Source organism: Phacochoerus africanus, chromosome 4 (genome assembly GCF_016906955.1).
Source record: "Phacochoerus africanus isolate WHEZ1 chromosome 4, ROS_Pafr_v1, whole genome shotgun sequence".
Classification (NCBI taxonomy): Eukaryota; Metazoa; Chordata; class Mammalia; order Artiodactyla; family Suidae; genus Phacochoerus; species Phacochoerus africanus.
Window position 1 is genome coordinate 13,553,843 of NC_062547.1, and position 15,270 is coordinate 13,569,112.

Below are 15,270 nucleotides of genomic sequence, written 5' to 3' on the forward strand. Positions count from 1 at the left end.
TTTGTATTGATTTCAGTGTGATGTACTGACTGAATAAATATGCCAATTTCTGCCAGGGAGCCAAACAGTATTTTTAACCTACTTTAAAATATGTGTTGTTTCCTATGGGTTTTTTTTTTTTTTAAGTTTAGAGTTGATTATGAAGGCACTTTCAATTTTAAAAAATTCTTCTTTCCAGAGAATACACATCTATTTTAAACTATTAAATACAAAGCTGAATGGGTGGATACTTATTTTTTTAAAACTATGAATAAAGATTGTGAGAAAAGGTGAAATGACTTCTTTGGCTATGAGTGCCATTATTTTGCAAACTACCCCATGACAAAAGGAATTTGCATATATAGCTGAAATATATTCTCAAATATATTTTTTCCCTGATTCCTGCCTATTCATTTCATTTAGTCTGTTTAGTGTATACACAGCACTGTGTACATAATCAGGGTCCTGCCAGAAACTTCAAGATCTTAAAAAATTAAGAAAGAAAAAAAAAAAGCAACAACTCCAGAGAGCTGAAGCTTTTCACACACTGGCTGATACACTCCTCAAGATAATAATGATACCACTGCCATTTCAGAGCTGGGGAAATGAGGATGGGAGAAGGTCAAGAGCTTTTCAAGGGCTTTCAGCTGGTTCCCAAGAGTTTATCTCCAAGTACTTCTTTTTCTTCAAAGTTGGGGGGGGGAGCCCTCATGTCTCAAGACCATTGGGAATGTAAATTAGATAATATTTAAAGATTGGCATGAGTTCTTGTTTAGAAAGACCCCGATGAACCTTTGTAATTGCCGTTTGTGACTCAGATGAAATCTCCTGGTTATGGACAGAAAGGTAAAATGCCCACCTTGTAAAATGATACCAGCTACCACTCTAAGAGCTTTGCAGATCAAGAAAATCTCAGAAAATTCAGGGACAGGAGAAGGAGTGGGGCTGCCTGGCACATTACAGCCTCAGAGCCAGAGCTAAGAATCGGGTCAGAATCACAGAACCCAACATTTCAGGAGACCCTGGTCACGTGGCCCACCTGGGAGTATGACTCTTCCTCACAGTCCCTCCCTGTGACTGGGAGCCACTGGCTCACAGGATGGCCTGCCATCTCCGAGGGGTTGACTGTTGGAAAGTCCTCCCTAATTTTAGCTGAAACCTGAGGGGGGCACAAGGGAGCTTCTCTTCCCAGGATGCATTGTTGCTGGAGGTCTAGTTCTTTTTTTTGTCTTTTTGCTATTTCTTGGGCCGCTCCCACGGCATATGGACATTCCCAGGCTAGGGGTCGAATCGGAGCTGTAGCCACAGGCCTATGCCAGAGCCACAGCAACGCGGGATCTGAGCCGCGTCTGCAACCTACACCACAGCTCACGGCAACGCCAGATCCTTAACCCACTACGCAAGGGCAGGGACCAAACCCGCAACCTCATGGTTCCTAGTTGGACTCGTTAACCCCTGCGCCACGACGGGAACTCCTGGAGGTCTAGTTCTTTAGGTCAACCCTGCCTGCTTCTCCCGATATCCCAGGGGACGGGGGTTACCTGAAGTTGTAGCCAGGGGAGATGCTGCTCTTTTCAGAAATGCCGTCAAGTCGGGTGAATGAATATTTGGGGATGCACTGGTCCCAGGCCTTGTCCAGGTCGCATACCCAACCGATCTTAATGCCCAGAACTCCGCCCTGGATGAAGAAAGGGGGCAGATCTGAGCCCTCCCACAGCCTGCCAGCTCCCTATCCTCTGCTGGAGGGGATGAGGCCCCCCAGGGGTGGGGGAATTGTGACAATTATACACATGATTTCTTTCCTTTCTTCTTTGTTTGTTTTCATTTTTGTTTTTAGGGCCCCACTTGCAGCACATGGACGTTCCCAGGCTAGGGGTCAAATCAGAGCTGTAGCTGCCGGCCTATGCCACAGCCACAGCAATGTCAGATCCGAGCTGCTTCTGTGACCTACACCACAGCTCACGGCAATGCTGGATTTAACCCACCGAGTAGGTCCAGGGATTGAACCTGCAAACTCATGGTTCCTAGTCGGATTCATTTCCGCTGTTCCACTACAGGAACTCCCCCTCTTTCCTTCCTTTAGGTGGAGGATGGATGTAGGGAGAAAGAAGAGTAAACTGTCATGTGTTGCTTAGCAAAGAAGTACAGTAACTTAAACCCTTGAGCCTCTAAACTCTGTTTTTGGTATCTTTAGTTCCTTTGCTACAACCCAGGAAAGTGGCCACAGATCCACTTTCCCAAGGTGTGGGCCTTTTTGGAGATCTGCGGCCTCTGCCTGCAGGTAAAGCGTGAAGAAAGGAATGGGAAACCGAGGCTTGCAGGGAAGAGAGAGGGAGGCCAGACGGCTCAGGGCAGGTGTGGGTAGAACAGGCCCAAGGCCAAGTTGCAGGCCCAGGCCTCTCCCAGCAGGTGGCGCTACCGCCCTTCAGGGCCTCTTCCCCAGCATCCTCACCACCTGCCAAAGGGCCCCCAAGCAGGAGAAAGAAAGAGTGCCTAGGTCCTCACCGTGCTGGCCAGTTTGGCAAAATCCTGCCCCGCGAACTTGACCACATCCCCCACCCGCAAGATGGGGCAGAAGGGCGCCTTGTCGGGGTGGAAGCGGCATGTCTTCATGTCTGCGGCTGTCAGGTTGGGAAGGAGGTTTCCCCTGGAGAGGAGAGGAGCCAGGGCAGGCCCAAGGTTAATCTGAGAACCGGCACGACTGGACTTTCCTCTAGCCTCTCGGGCCGATCTACCCTCTGGGCCCGACCTCCTGGACACCCACCTTCCCCCTAACCTCCGTCCCTGCATCTTTCTGGTAACTGCCATCACCCCCTCCCGTGTTAGGTTCTGTGTGCTGGGCTCCCAGAGGGCAGGAGTCTTTACTCATGGCTCCCCTGTTGTGCTTTGCACGTGGCCGGCACCCACCCAAGAGTCGCTGAATGGGGGAGTCACTGAAGAGGGGCTGAATTAAGAGAAAAAGGACAGCCACACAGGGGCTCGAGGTGGGGAGAACGGAGGTGGGAGGGGCCCCTCGGCCCCGCTTTTGAAGGCGCCCCAATTCCAGGCCCAGGTTACACTAGGCCCTCCCCGGGCCTGAAGCAAAACCCACACGTGGGGTCCTGAGCCCCAGGGCAGAGAGCTGCAGAGAAACTGGCCCCTGAGTTCCCCTAATACTCGGTGGAGATGGCCTGCATTGCGGGGGGACGGTGTGTCGGGAATATGTGCCCAGGGGAGCTGGAGGAGGGGGAGAAAGGGGGCGAATCATGGTGAAGGCGTGTGCGTCTCCACGCCTGGGAGAGCGAAGTGGCGGAGTGGGATGGCTGCACTGTTTCTGGGCTTTAGGGTGGGAGCTCAGACTCACTTTTCAAAGTTGAAGAGGGGGAAACGGATGCTGTTTTTGATGAAAATAGTGAAGTTCTCGGCTTCCATCATGACAGGCCTGTGGGAGAGAGCAGGGGGCCTTAGCTTCTTGGAAGAAGGGGTAACAGAAGGAACTTCCAGCCCAGGGACCACCTTCCTTCTGGGTGTCCCCCAACAAATACGTGATCATGGCCTCTGTGGGTCTGAGGGGCAGAGGGACTGGAGGGTAGCAGGTAGGGTGGGCTGGGGAAGAATCCATGGAGCAGACAGGGCTGGAGGTGCCCAGGAGAAGCCCTGAGAGCTCAGAGATGCAGAGCTCCCCCTGCTGGCAAAGCAGAGCTAGGGCGGGTCCTTTGTCGGCTCAGGTCCTTACATTTCCACCGTGTCCACCTCGGCGGGGCACCAGCCCTGGATCTCACAGGTCCGGAGCACAGAGCTGTAGTTCACGCAGCGGCCCGTGAGGATCCCTGGAGGGCAGAGTGACAATGGCTGGGGGCATGTCTGGCCCTTCACCCCTTCCTCATCAGGGATGCCCTGCAGCCCCCCGCAAGGGACCCCACAGGTGTAGGGTAAGGACAGGCAGGGTCAGGGAGGTCAACTGGGGCCCAATAGCCCAGACCAAGCCAGAGGGAGGTGACAGCCCTCCCCTCATACATTCCAAGCCCCAGTCACTCTGAAGACACCCTCATATCACACTCTTCTGAGCCTTTGCTGCCTCTGCTCCTTTTGCCTAGAATGCCTTTTTTTACTTTATCTTTTTGCCTTTTTGGCCGCCCCCCAGCATGTGGAGTGCCTGGGCCAGGGCTCAGATCCAGGCCGCAGTTGCACCTACGCCGATGCTGCGGCAACGCCGGATTCTTAACCCACTGGGCCAGGCCCGGGATGGAGCCTGCATCCCAGTGCTCCCAAGATGCCACCGATCCCACTGAGCCACAGCAGGACCTCCTAGGATGCCGTTTTTGAAGCCAAATCCTACCCAGACTTCAGGACCCATCTCCAACGACTCTGCCTCTAGGAAGCCATCTGGGGTCACCCACTAGGAACTAATCTCCCCCCACACCAGGGATCCCACAGTCCCTCCATGATAGCACTTGCCACCTCCTGGCATACCTGTCTGTCACCACCATACCTGGACCGGGAATGTCTCTGGGGGCGGCCCCACTGGGTGGCACACGGTGGGCAGCTATTAATGCTGGCAGAGTTACAGGGAAGGGGCGATTCCCACTCCCTTGCCTAGGGTGGGCTCTCCCCTGTGGGGAACTTGCTGACATCTTGGGGTTGTGAGGGGGGAGGGGGCAACACTCACCCCCAGCTGGGAAGCGCTCGGGCCCACACTGGCTGTCTGAGACACAGCGGAACTTCTCCTCGCTCTGTGGGGAGACAGGTGGGTGCAGGGCCTGCGTTGGCCCTGGGGGAGCCCACCCACCACCTCTGGAGGGTGCAGGTCCCAGGGACCCAGCTCCAAGGCTGGACCCTGGGCCTCTGCTTACACCGTCCCACCCCCATATTGTTCCCCCCCCCCCATTTTCCTCCCGGACCTGCCTCATCCAACCTCCCTCTCTCCCTCCTCTCACCTCTGGGCAGAATCCTTGCATCTGGTTTTCCGTTACGATCATCTTGGTGATGATGACGAAGACAGAGGTGCCCTTGGGAAGGGAAGGGAGGGGAGAAATGCAACAGTGCCACTCCTCGAGGCAGGCACTGCTGCTACTCCCACTATTGAGAGGAGGAAACTGAGGCTCAGGCTAAGAGAACTGGCCAAGGTACAGGGCTGACAAAAGGCAGAGGGGGGGGTCCAAGCCAGGCTTTTTCCAACCGCCCACCTGGCCCTTCTTGCTTCCTCTGTGTGTTGTCCTCATTTATAGGACAGGTTGGGGCAGAGCCGGAGAGAAACCCAGACACCTGGTGCTAGCTAGTGGGAAGGCAGGCCCAAGCCCCCAATACCTCCCAGCCGCTGCGGAAGGGGTTTTCTGGATGACCGATGCCACAGAATCTGGTTTGGGAATCCCATTGGCACCCCCTCATCTCCAAACTGCCCTGAGTCTAGGCACCCACAGGGCTCTGGGGTACGTAGGGGGACCATACCTGGGGTGGGGTCACATAATCAGACACGTCCATGACTCGGTTGGCATAGCGTCCAAAGCCCTTCACCTTGGTCACCACCGAGGACTCAATGGCTGTGTCCCGCACCTGGTATGCCTTCTCGTGCAAGAAAACCCACCTGGGCAAGAGAGCAGGGGTGGAGAGCAACAGAGGAGGTGCTAGACCCATCAGAGGCTGGGCGAGGTCCCCTTCCTGCTAACATCAGAAGGACATAGGTGCCCGGCCAGGGGAAGCTGGGCTATAAGAGTGAGCCCTGGGCTGGTGTAGGCTTGTGTTCCTCCACCTTGCCCTCCACATTCCCTCTAAGGAGACTTGTAGACTTTTTTTCCCTAAATGTATCCCTTCTTTGAAATTTCTTTCTTTTTTGGCTGCCCAGCGGCATATGGAGTTCGAAGGCAAGGGATTGAATCCAAGCCAGAGTTGTGACCTACGCTGAAACTGCAGCAATGTTGGATCCTTAACCCACCGTGCCAGGCTGGGGATTGAACCCATGTCCCTGCCGCTGCAGAGATACCAGCAATCCTGTTGTGCCACAGCAGTAACTCCTCAAAATTTTAATACTGTAGATATTATTTATGTCTTGTTTATATATTTTTTCAAAAAATTATTGTTGATTTACAATGTTGTGTCAACTCCCGCTGCACAGCAAAGTGACCCAGTCACATATATATATATATATATATATATATATATATATATATACACATTCCTTTTCTCATATTTATCTTCCATCATGTTCTATCACGAAAGATTGGATATAGTTCCCTGTGTTGCACAGGCGGACCTCATTGCTTATCAGGGTTTGTGTATTTTTGCTTTCAACATAAAAAGAGTGAGATATTTTTCACTTCCCAAGAACCAATTTTCACCCGCATTGAGCATGCACTGTCATTTCTCTTTGACTGGCAGAGAGAGGAGAGGATCCCAGGCCTCTGACCTTTGCATCTCAGGCTTTGTTCATGACTGTATTCTATGTGCTGACACATAGTAGGTGTTCAGCAAACAAATCAGTGAAGGCCCTGGGAGCTGGGTGCTTGGCAGAGGCTCCGTCCGTGCAGGGGTGGGATGAGAAGGGACAGAGGAGGAAGGGAGGGGCCTTGCGGAGCCTTTACGTGGCAGGTAAATGGAGTTGGGTGGAAAGGGAGGTGGGGCCTCTAATCTCACTCCTTGGACTGTGCTGCCACCCAGTGGACATTTACCTGTACTGGCTTTCCCCTGCAGCTTTAAGCCCATGCGGGACCATAAGGAGAGAGGGTTCCTTGACTTCTTCCATCCCTCACACCCCCCTGTCCCCCTCCCAGACTCTCCCAGCCTTCCCAAGCAGCACAAAGGGCCTGCTGACGCATCACTGTCTCTCCTCTGCCTTTCTGCAAGGCGCCCGCCTTTCTATGTGAAATCACCCATCACAGCCCTCAAGCCTCTCAATACAACGAGGGGCCATCCCACGTGCTCCTGACAGCACTCGGGCAGGCATATTCCCCACAGTGCAGACAAAAAAAACCCTGTCACATGTTTGGAAAATTCTGTGCATTCAGTTTGGGAGAAGCAGTGGTAATGTCTCATGGCATCTAGGAGCTCAGTTTCAGAATGCTGTCTTAGAGTCACTTTTTTTTTCTTCTCTTTTTACAGCTGCACCTGCAGCATATGGAAATTCCCAGGCAAAGGGCCGAACAGGAGCTGCAGCTGCCGGCCTATGCCACAGCCACAGCTACACCAGTTCCAAGCCGCATCTGCCACCCATGGTGCAGCTTCTTGCAGCAACGCTGATTCTTAACCCACTGAGTGAGGCCAGTAATTGAACCTGTATCCTCACAGATTCTAGTCAGGTTCTTAACCTGCTGAGCCACAGTGGGAACTCCTAGGGTCATTTTCTGATGCGGGAAAACCCCACCAAATGAAGATGAGAAGAAGGAATGGAGCATGGGGTACAGAGGAGACAGAGCTGGGAGGTCCTAGGCTGGGAGGTGGCTGAGGGCAGTAAGTAAGCTGCCCTGAGGAGTTTATGAAGAGGGGACTTTGGGAGTTCCCATCCTGGCTCAGAGGTAACGAACCCGACTAGTACCCAGGTTTGATCCCGGGCCTCACTCAGTGGGTTAAGTGGTGTTGCCATGAGCTGTGGTGAAGGTCGAAGACGTGGCTCAGATCTGGTGTTCCTGCGGCTGTGGTTTAGGCTGGCAGCTTTAGCTCCAATTCAACCCCTAGCCTGGGAACTTCCATATGCCTTGGGTGCAGCCCTAAAAAAACAAAAAAGGCAAAAAAATAAAGAGGGAACTTTAGGCCCAGGAGATTTCTGACCTCTGGGGTTCCCTACTGTTGAGGAACGCAGAGGGGAGTAGCTCCGGGGGCAGGCAGGGGTCACAGTCACTTGTGGGGTCCAGTTAACGGGAACAGAGGCTGACATCTGCCAGCAGCTCCTCCTCCAGTTTTCAGCGAGAGGGTTCAGAGTTCCCCCACTCCCTCCAGGGGGGCTTCCCTCAGGCGCCTGAATCCCGAATGCTGTCTTGAGTGGGAGAGAAAAGCTGGGTCACAGCCAGGGCTGGCAGCAGGCTCCTGGCCTGTCCTCTGCGAGTTGTGGCTGCCTTACCCCAGGTGACATCTGGCTGGGTGTACAGTGAAGTCATTTGAGTGCTCGTAAGATGCTCTCAGGAATACCACCCCCCTGTGAAAATCGGTCGGGCACTTTTCTTCTTTTTTGCAGGGGGCGGGGGGCACACCTGCAGCATATAGAGGTTCCCAGGCTAGGGGTTGAATCAGAGTTGCAGCTTCTGGCCTGTACCATAGCCACAGCAACACAAGATCCGAGCCGCCTCTAAGACGTACACCACAGCTCACGGCAACGCTGGATCCTTAACCCACTGAGCGAGGTCAGAGATCGAACCCACATCCTCAGGTTCGTTACTGCTGAGCCACAACAGGAACTCCTCTCCTGTTATTTGAACAGGGAGGGGTTTCATCAAGTCTCCCAAGGGTCTGTGGCTCCCAGAGACACCCTACCTGCCACCTGACATCCTTGCCAAAGGGAAGAAGCATCGCTTTCACGGGAAACAGCGAAGTCATCCAGCTGAGCATTGTCAGTTCCTGGGCTGGGACCCTCGGAGGGAAGGGAGTGAGGTCCCAGCTGGAGCATCTTTGCCACTGCTGCAGCCTCACCCAAGTGGGAGACACAGTTACCACACACCCTTCTGGAACCTCCGTGTGCCCAGTCACTGCATGGTTACACCTCTGAGGCTTGGTAAGTGAAATGGTTTCCTGAGGCCCCTCCCCTGCTCCTAAAGTCTGGGGACATTCAGATGAGAAGTAGGGTTCAGAGGATTATTATCTAATCAACACAGCACACCGAGTGCCCTAGGCACTGAGCGTTCATCGAACATTTGTTCACAAGTCAAGGAGATAGCTGTGGCATTACCCTCATGTTCCAAAGGAGGAAACTGAGGCATGGAGCAGTGTGCTAACTCCCCAGGCTGGAGTGCGGGTTCCAACCCTGGCTGACGGCCGTGGAGCGCTCACGGTCCTCAGCTGTGTCCCAGCTCAGCACCTGGCCACAGCTGCCCCTGGACGGGACGCTGGTCCTCGTCCCCCTGGCCCTGCCCCGTCACCAGGGACAGCATCTCCTAGCTCAGGACAGTCTCAGGAGGCAGAGCCCAGGGCTCCAGGGACAGTTAACCAGCCTCTTTCCAGTTCCGTGTCCTCCCTCAAGGCTCCTTCTTGTGCCCAGTCGGAGGGCTGGTGGGGGGGAATTTTTTTCTCCCGGTTAAATAAGAAGCGGAAGAGTTTCAGAGGCCCCGTGGGGCTGGAGGACATCATCAGGGCCGCTCAGAATAAGGAGACGTTTCATTTCCAGAACAGAGGGGCTGAGTCTGTCTCCAGAGGCCAGGGCCGAGGAGATGCAGAAGGACGGAGACTTCGATTCTTGGCATTTACTCTGCGGCTCTGACTTTTTTTTTTTCTCGTGTTCCTGGTTCATTATTTATAGAGCGGAAGGCGGGTGGCAGCTCCTTGGCAGGTGGGATGTGCAGGAAGGCGGCCAGCATCCCAGCATCCTCCTGTCCACCCCCCGGGGAATCGGGGAGGCGGGGGTGGGCCTGAGGGGCGTGGGTTGTGTGTGCAGCGAGCAGAGGGGTGTCTGAGGAGGGTGTGAGCTGGGCTGGGGGGTGGGGGGCCATGCCGGGGAGCCTGAGAGATAAGCGTCCTTCTCACTGAGGCACCCCCCGCCCAGGCAGGCACTGACATACGTTCCCTCCCGTTGGCAGCACCCTCCCAAGGAGGTGTTCCTAAACCCATTTTCCAGATGTGGGGACTGAGGCGTAGAGATGTAAAGTGACCTGCCCAGGCTCCACTCCTGGTTGGTGTCAGGGCCAGGCTTCTAACTAGGTCTTTCCATCGTGCGGCTGCGCTGAGGGGGACGGGAGACAAGAACGAAAACCACTCCTCCCTCCTGATCTGCATGATGGGGCTTTCCACACGGCTCCCCGCCATGTGTCACCTCAGGGGCTGCCTCGGGCTGAGAGGGTGGGAAGGGGGCCAAGAAGGTGGCATTCCAGGCACCTCTCTTTAAACTGGGGCAGCACCCCCTTTTAACTGCTTTACACATTGACCTTCTATGTAAAACCTGAGAGGGGTTGAATATCATGAACCCAAGTGGGTGGCTGGGCAAACGGTGAGTCTGTGGATCGGGCCTTGAACAGGGCATGGAGAGCAGGGCTCGGCCGGGTCAGAGGTGCCATCAACCACCACAGGCCCTTCCCGTGGAGGGAGCATCGAAGGGCTGGGACTGCCCTTGCTGCTGGCTTGCAGGGTGGTGGCTTCCTCCAGGAAGGCCCTGGAAACCAACCTCAGGCCAAGCCCTGGCTTCTGGGGACTCAGGCCCCAGGGATCTTTGCCTTCCTCCTCCTCAGGGGCCCATAGGATCCAGAAAGGGGACTGGATCCCAGGAAGTTCTCCCCCGCCCCTGCCAGGAGACTGGGCATCACTACTTAGGCCCAGAAAAGACAGTGTGAGAAACTCCTAGTACATTCTGCTCTCTGTGCACCTGGGTTATATAAGGAAGGCAGGACGAAGTGGTGTCAACCACAGACAGGCAGCTGAGGCTAGAGGCGTGAGTGTGTGTGTGTGTGTGTGTGTGTGTGTGTGTAAATGATTCAGTGGTGTGTTGTGTGCAAAGAGAAATGGTTGGCTTATGTCACACACAGTCTGGGTAAAGCTATGTATCTGGTCTACCTGGCAGGACTAATACAGAAGAGATTCAAGTATTAGTTAAGCATTAACATCAAAGCCCTCAAAATCCTTTCAGATTCTCTCGAGTCTAAGCCATGGTCATCTCTCTTCACATGACTGCATCCTCTCGTCACAGGTTTTGCTGCATCTGCTTCTACCCGCTCCAACCCCTTGGTGTCTCAGCCGGGGTGGTCTTCCCATCTCCCCCACCCCACATAGGTCCAAACACATCAGTAGCTTCTCATCCATATCCATTCTGCTTCTGTAAAAACGAGAGATCTGAAGGTCTCCAGGTCTGGCCTCTGTCTGTGACCCCACCCCCATCTCACACCCCCCCCACCCCCGGCCTGTGGTTCCTCTGCTCCAGCCAAAAACCTTTTCTTCCCCGCCTGCCAGGCTCCTTCCCTTGGCAGAGCTGGGCTTCTCTGCCTTGGACCCCCTTCCTTCCTCTCTCTCACCTGGGTTGCTTCCCCTCATCCTTCAGCTCTCAGCTTAAATGTCACATCTCCAGAAAGCCTGGCCTTCCCTGACCAGGTCAAGGACCTCTATCCTAGCCGCCCTCTCAGCACCGTCCGTCTCTTCTTCAACCCCGAGCCACAGCTGGAATTTGACATTTGTTTGCGGGGTTGATTTGATTAATGCCCATCTCTGGCACCAGAAGCTCCATAAGGGTAAGGACCCTTCCTGCTTTTGCCCACTGCTTTCTGCTCCACGCAGAACGCCTCCCGTGAAAAGATGCTCCATACATTTTTGCTTCATTCAGGACAATGGATTTGTAAATCCTAACGGTGCTTGGGCTCACGTGCACAAAGATGGGGCCCGGGCAGGGGGCTGGGCCGAAGAGCGCACTGATGGCAGGCACTGCTCCGTGGGGAGCTGTCAGGCTGGGAGATGGATGGGCTTGGGTACCAAGACGCCAAAGAGCCTCTCACGCCCGCCCCAGCAGGCGGGGCTCCAGCACAGAGGATAGAGCATCAGATGGCTCAAGATGAGGGGGAGACAGAGGGCAGTGTGTGGGTGGGGGCGAGCCGATGGGGCCTGGAGCCTGCCATGTCTACCCTCCATCAATCTCCAGCTTGGAGCCAACAAGGCCAGGCTGGCCAGCCCGGAATGTGCTGAGGCAGCTTTGACACTCACCTGGACCCACATACCATTTTGTGGTTGTAGACAATAGCGTCACATTCGCACACGAACATGGAGTCTCTAAGAACCAACTCCCAGCTGAGCCCTGGAGCTGCAGATGGGGAACACGTGCCAACACCAGATCTCAGGAAACCTCCAAGTTGGAAGGGAACTTAAAGGCCGTTTAATCCTACCCCAAAGCTTGAATCCCTTCTCCAACATTCCTGCAAGGAGCTCCAGATGGACCTCCTGGCCTACAACATCTGCATAAACGAAGCCCAGGGCTTCTCACCAAGCACATGGAGCAAAACCAAAATCCCTTGATCCGCACCTGCTCACCTTTCTGCACACACCTTCACACGCTACTCCGACCTCGCAGGCCAGTGGGGCCCCTCACACGCCAGCCCCTACCCCCACATCTCCTTTGCTTTCCTTGTGTTAACTCGTGACAGTCCGCAGTGCCTTTCTGTCTCATGCAGACCCACTGGCCAAGGAACAGCATGAGGCTAGAGACCCCCAGGGCAGGAAGGAAAAGCCCCCAGGATTCTGCCTGTCTTTCCTGGTGTGAATGACCACAGGAAGGACAGAACCTGTTTCCCCTGCCCCTTGGGCCACTGTCTGCTCATGGACTTTTGCGCGCGCGCACACGTGTGTGCGTGCATGTGTGTGTGTGTGTGTGTGCAGGTAGGGGGGGGTGCCTCCAAGAGGTGAGGGCCGAGAAGGGGTGCGCAGCCCTTACCAGCTCTTAAGTAACTCCCAGGACGGGTTAGAGGGTACAGAGTCAGGTAGAGTCGGAACTGTGTGCTTTCTGATAAAGGGGAGCGTTGTTGGATTCTTAAGGAGGATCTCTACATGATGTTTGGAAAAGCCACTGTTCTTCCCAATAACTCTTTCCCTAACTGGTATTTGTATCTGGGTTTCTCCCCCCTCCCCCACCCCTGGGGCAGATTCCTCCACCCCACCCCACCCCTGCTTTGTCCTACCCTCCAAGAGCAAGGGCCTCCTCTCCCCTTCCACATCCTCTTCGCACTGTCCACCCCCCCCCCGCGCGCCCCCGCCGGAGGGGAGTCCCTGATTCAAGAGCGGGTCCATCCTCTCCCTCCCACTCTGCCATCCGCCTCATCAACTGGCACATCTCCATTGTTTCAGCATCCTCCCTTCCCTCTTCCCGGCTCTCTCGCCTTTCTGAGACCCCCAAAGAGTTGATTGAGGGGAATGTGTGTGTGTAGGGGGGGGGTCTGGCTGCTCTCTGGTTGGGGGTCAGGGGGAGCTGGGAGAGGGGAAGGTTGTGGTCACTGGGACTGCTCCTGGCCGAGGGGGGTCCGCGAACAAGGACTCCTCTCCGAGGGCTGTGGACTCCGGAGGATTCACTGGGAAAAGGAACTCATCTGGGGACCAGATGCCCAGTGGTGGCAGCAGAGGCCAATTCCTGGGATGTGGTCCCACAGAGTAGACTCTCCCTGCACTCCCTCCCACCCCACCCCCTGCACCCAGAGGGGAGACGCTCAGGCAGCTGGCCAGCGACACTGAGGGGCCGGGGCGGGGGAGGGGACAGGACCCCAGGAAGCCCTCCCTTCCTGGAACCTGAAGGTTCACAGACTCACCCCACAAAGTAGGAGATGATCAGGAGCTGAACTGCTCGGTTGATGATTCCAATGGTCCAGCTCTTCACAACCACGGACTTGGTGGTCTCATAGGTGAAGAAATCTGAGATGCAGTTCATGCTGAGAATGACCCCTCAGAAGGGACCCAGGGGTGGCCTCAGGAGGGAGAGGTCATCAGATGGGGAGACAGAGATCAAGGTCTGGAGGGGGCAGCTTAGAGGGGCTCAAGGAAAGGGCAGGCTGTTCCTTTAAGTCAGGCACCTAAGCCCAGTGCCCAGCCCCTCTCTGCTCTTGACACTCTGAGCTGCCAAGAGTCCAAGGCCAGGGCGGGGGACCCCCTTTTTGTTCGTCTCCACCCCACTCCCCTGTGATGTCATGGTAGGGGTGGGGTCTCCAATCCCAGGCTCCTGATTGCCTGGGATGCAGCTGGCTAGGGCCCTCTGGGACTCATGTTTTATCTGCACTCTGTCTATCGTTTCGGTTCCATCCTCTTATGCTGCATCTTCATCCCGGCTCACCAGCTGCTTCATGCTCTCTTTAAAGCCCCTTGCAACACACCACTCCCCAGCCACCTAATAGCCTGCCTGAGCTGAGTATCCCCTTCAATCCGGAGTGTCTTCCTTAAAGCCGTTCAATTCTGCAGGCGTCTCTTCCCTTCCTGAGTTACCGGCAATACATGGGTCAAGGGGAGGGGTCTCCTGAATGTTTCCCTTGGTCTCCTGGGTGAGGGTGATTGGGGTTACATAGTTCCTATTTCTTACTCATGTTGGCAGTGACTGAAGCTCTACCTGCAGAGCACCATCACATTGGGTTTTTTTCTTTTTTCTTTTTTTGCTTTTTAGGGCCGCGCCCATGGCATATGAGGTTACCAATGCTAGGGGGTCGAATCAGAGCTACAGCTGCCGGCCTATGCCACAGCCACAGCCACAGCCACAGCCACGTGGGATCCGAGCTGCTTCTGCGACCTACACCACAGCTCACAGCAACACCAGATCCTTAACCCGCTGAAGGAGGTCAGAGATCGAACCCACATCCTTGTGGATCCTAGTTGGGTTCATTAACCATTGAGCCACGAAGGGAACTCCCACATTGGGTATTTTCTTGTTCTATTTTGTTTTACCATCAGTTTACTTATTTGAATCATTTATTAGACGTCACATGCCTGGAAAACTGGGGCTGTTTCCGTCTTGTTTACTAGTTTCCACAAATCCTATCACTGTGTTAGAGTTCAATACATATCTGTTGAATCTAGTTGGACTTATGTTGCTAGATAGCGTGGGAACAGCCATTACCCAGAGGTTGTTAAAGTCGAGAGTTCAGGGAGCAACAGTGCATTCACGTCATCTTGTGTCCCAAGCTGGGGTAACTGTAGGTCAGACTGTCAAAGAAATCTGGAGTTTAAATATTCTGTCTCAATGTTTTGTATACTTGACATCTATTATCAATCATTCCGAATGGAGAATCACTAGACGGGCTAAGTAGATTTGGGGTTTTGTTCCCCAGGCCACTCCTCTTAGGGCCTCAGTTTCCCGATCTTCAAAAGGAAGCTGGAGCAGACGAATCCAAACATCTCTTACTCGTCCAGCCTCCTCTGATTTTGCGAGGTGCACCCTAGGACTCCATAAGGGGGATCTGGCTTATGAAAGCCCAGGCTGCTGTGATTTCAAATCAGTTCTGGCTCCACGGTGAATGTGACACCAGCACTTGAACTTGATACCGCCGCCGCCGCCGCTGGCCAGCCTCTTCCAGGAGACTCAAACCTTGCATTTATCGATGTCAAGTTTTGGGGTGCAGTGAACTCACTTCAAAAAGGATCCAATCCCTTGTGACAGGGGTGAGCAGTATAGTCACAGCGATACCAACACTCGCATTCTCTTCGAAGCCAGTGGGAGGGGTCATTTCTCTC

At 54.5% G+C, this 15,270-nt stretch overlaps 1 protein-coding gene across 1 annotated transcript in view; it reads right to left on the reverse strand.

Annotated features, from left to right (window-relative positions):
- The window catches only part of P2RX3 (purinergic receptor P2X 3), a 33,653-nt gene extending 19,460 nt beyond the window's left edge, over positions 1–14,193 (reverse strand). Inside the window, exons 1-8 of the mRNA XM_047775703.1 lie at positions 13,365–14,193; positions 5,407–5,542; positions 4,896–4,967; positions 4,628–4,691; positions 3,695–3,788; positions 3,323–3,400; positions 2,485–2,626; positions 1,521–1,657 (exon numbers count right to left, since the gene is read on the reverse strand). Coding sequence (XP_047631659.1) covers positions 1,521–1,657; positions 2,485–2,626; positions 3,323–3,400; positions 3,695–3,788; positions 4,628–4,691; positions 4,896–4,967; positions 5,407–5,542; positions 13,365–13,483 — 842 coding nt within the window. The 5' untranslated portion in view covers positions 13,484–14,193. The remainder of the gene's footprint in view (positions 1–1,520; positions 1,658–2,484; positions 2,627–3,322; positions 3,401–3,694; positions 3,789–4,627; positions 4,692–4,895; positions 4,968–5,406; positions 5,543–13,364) is intronic.
- Between the last annotated feature and the right edge of the window lie 1,077 nt (positions 14,194–15,270).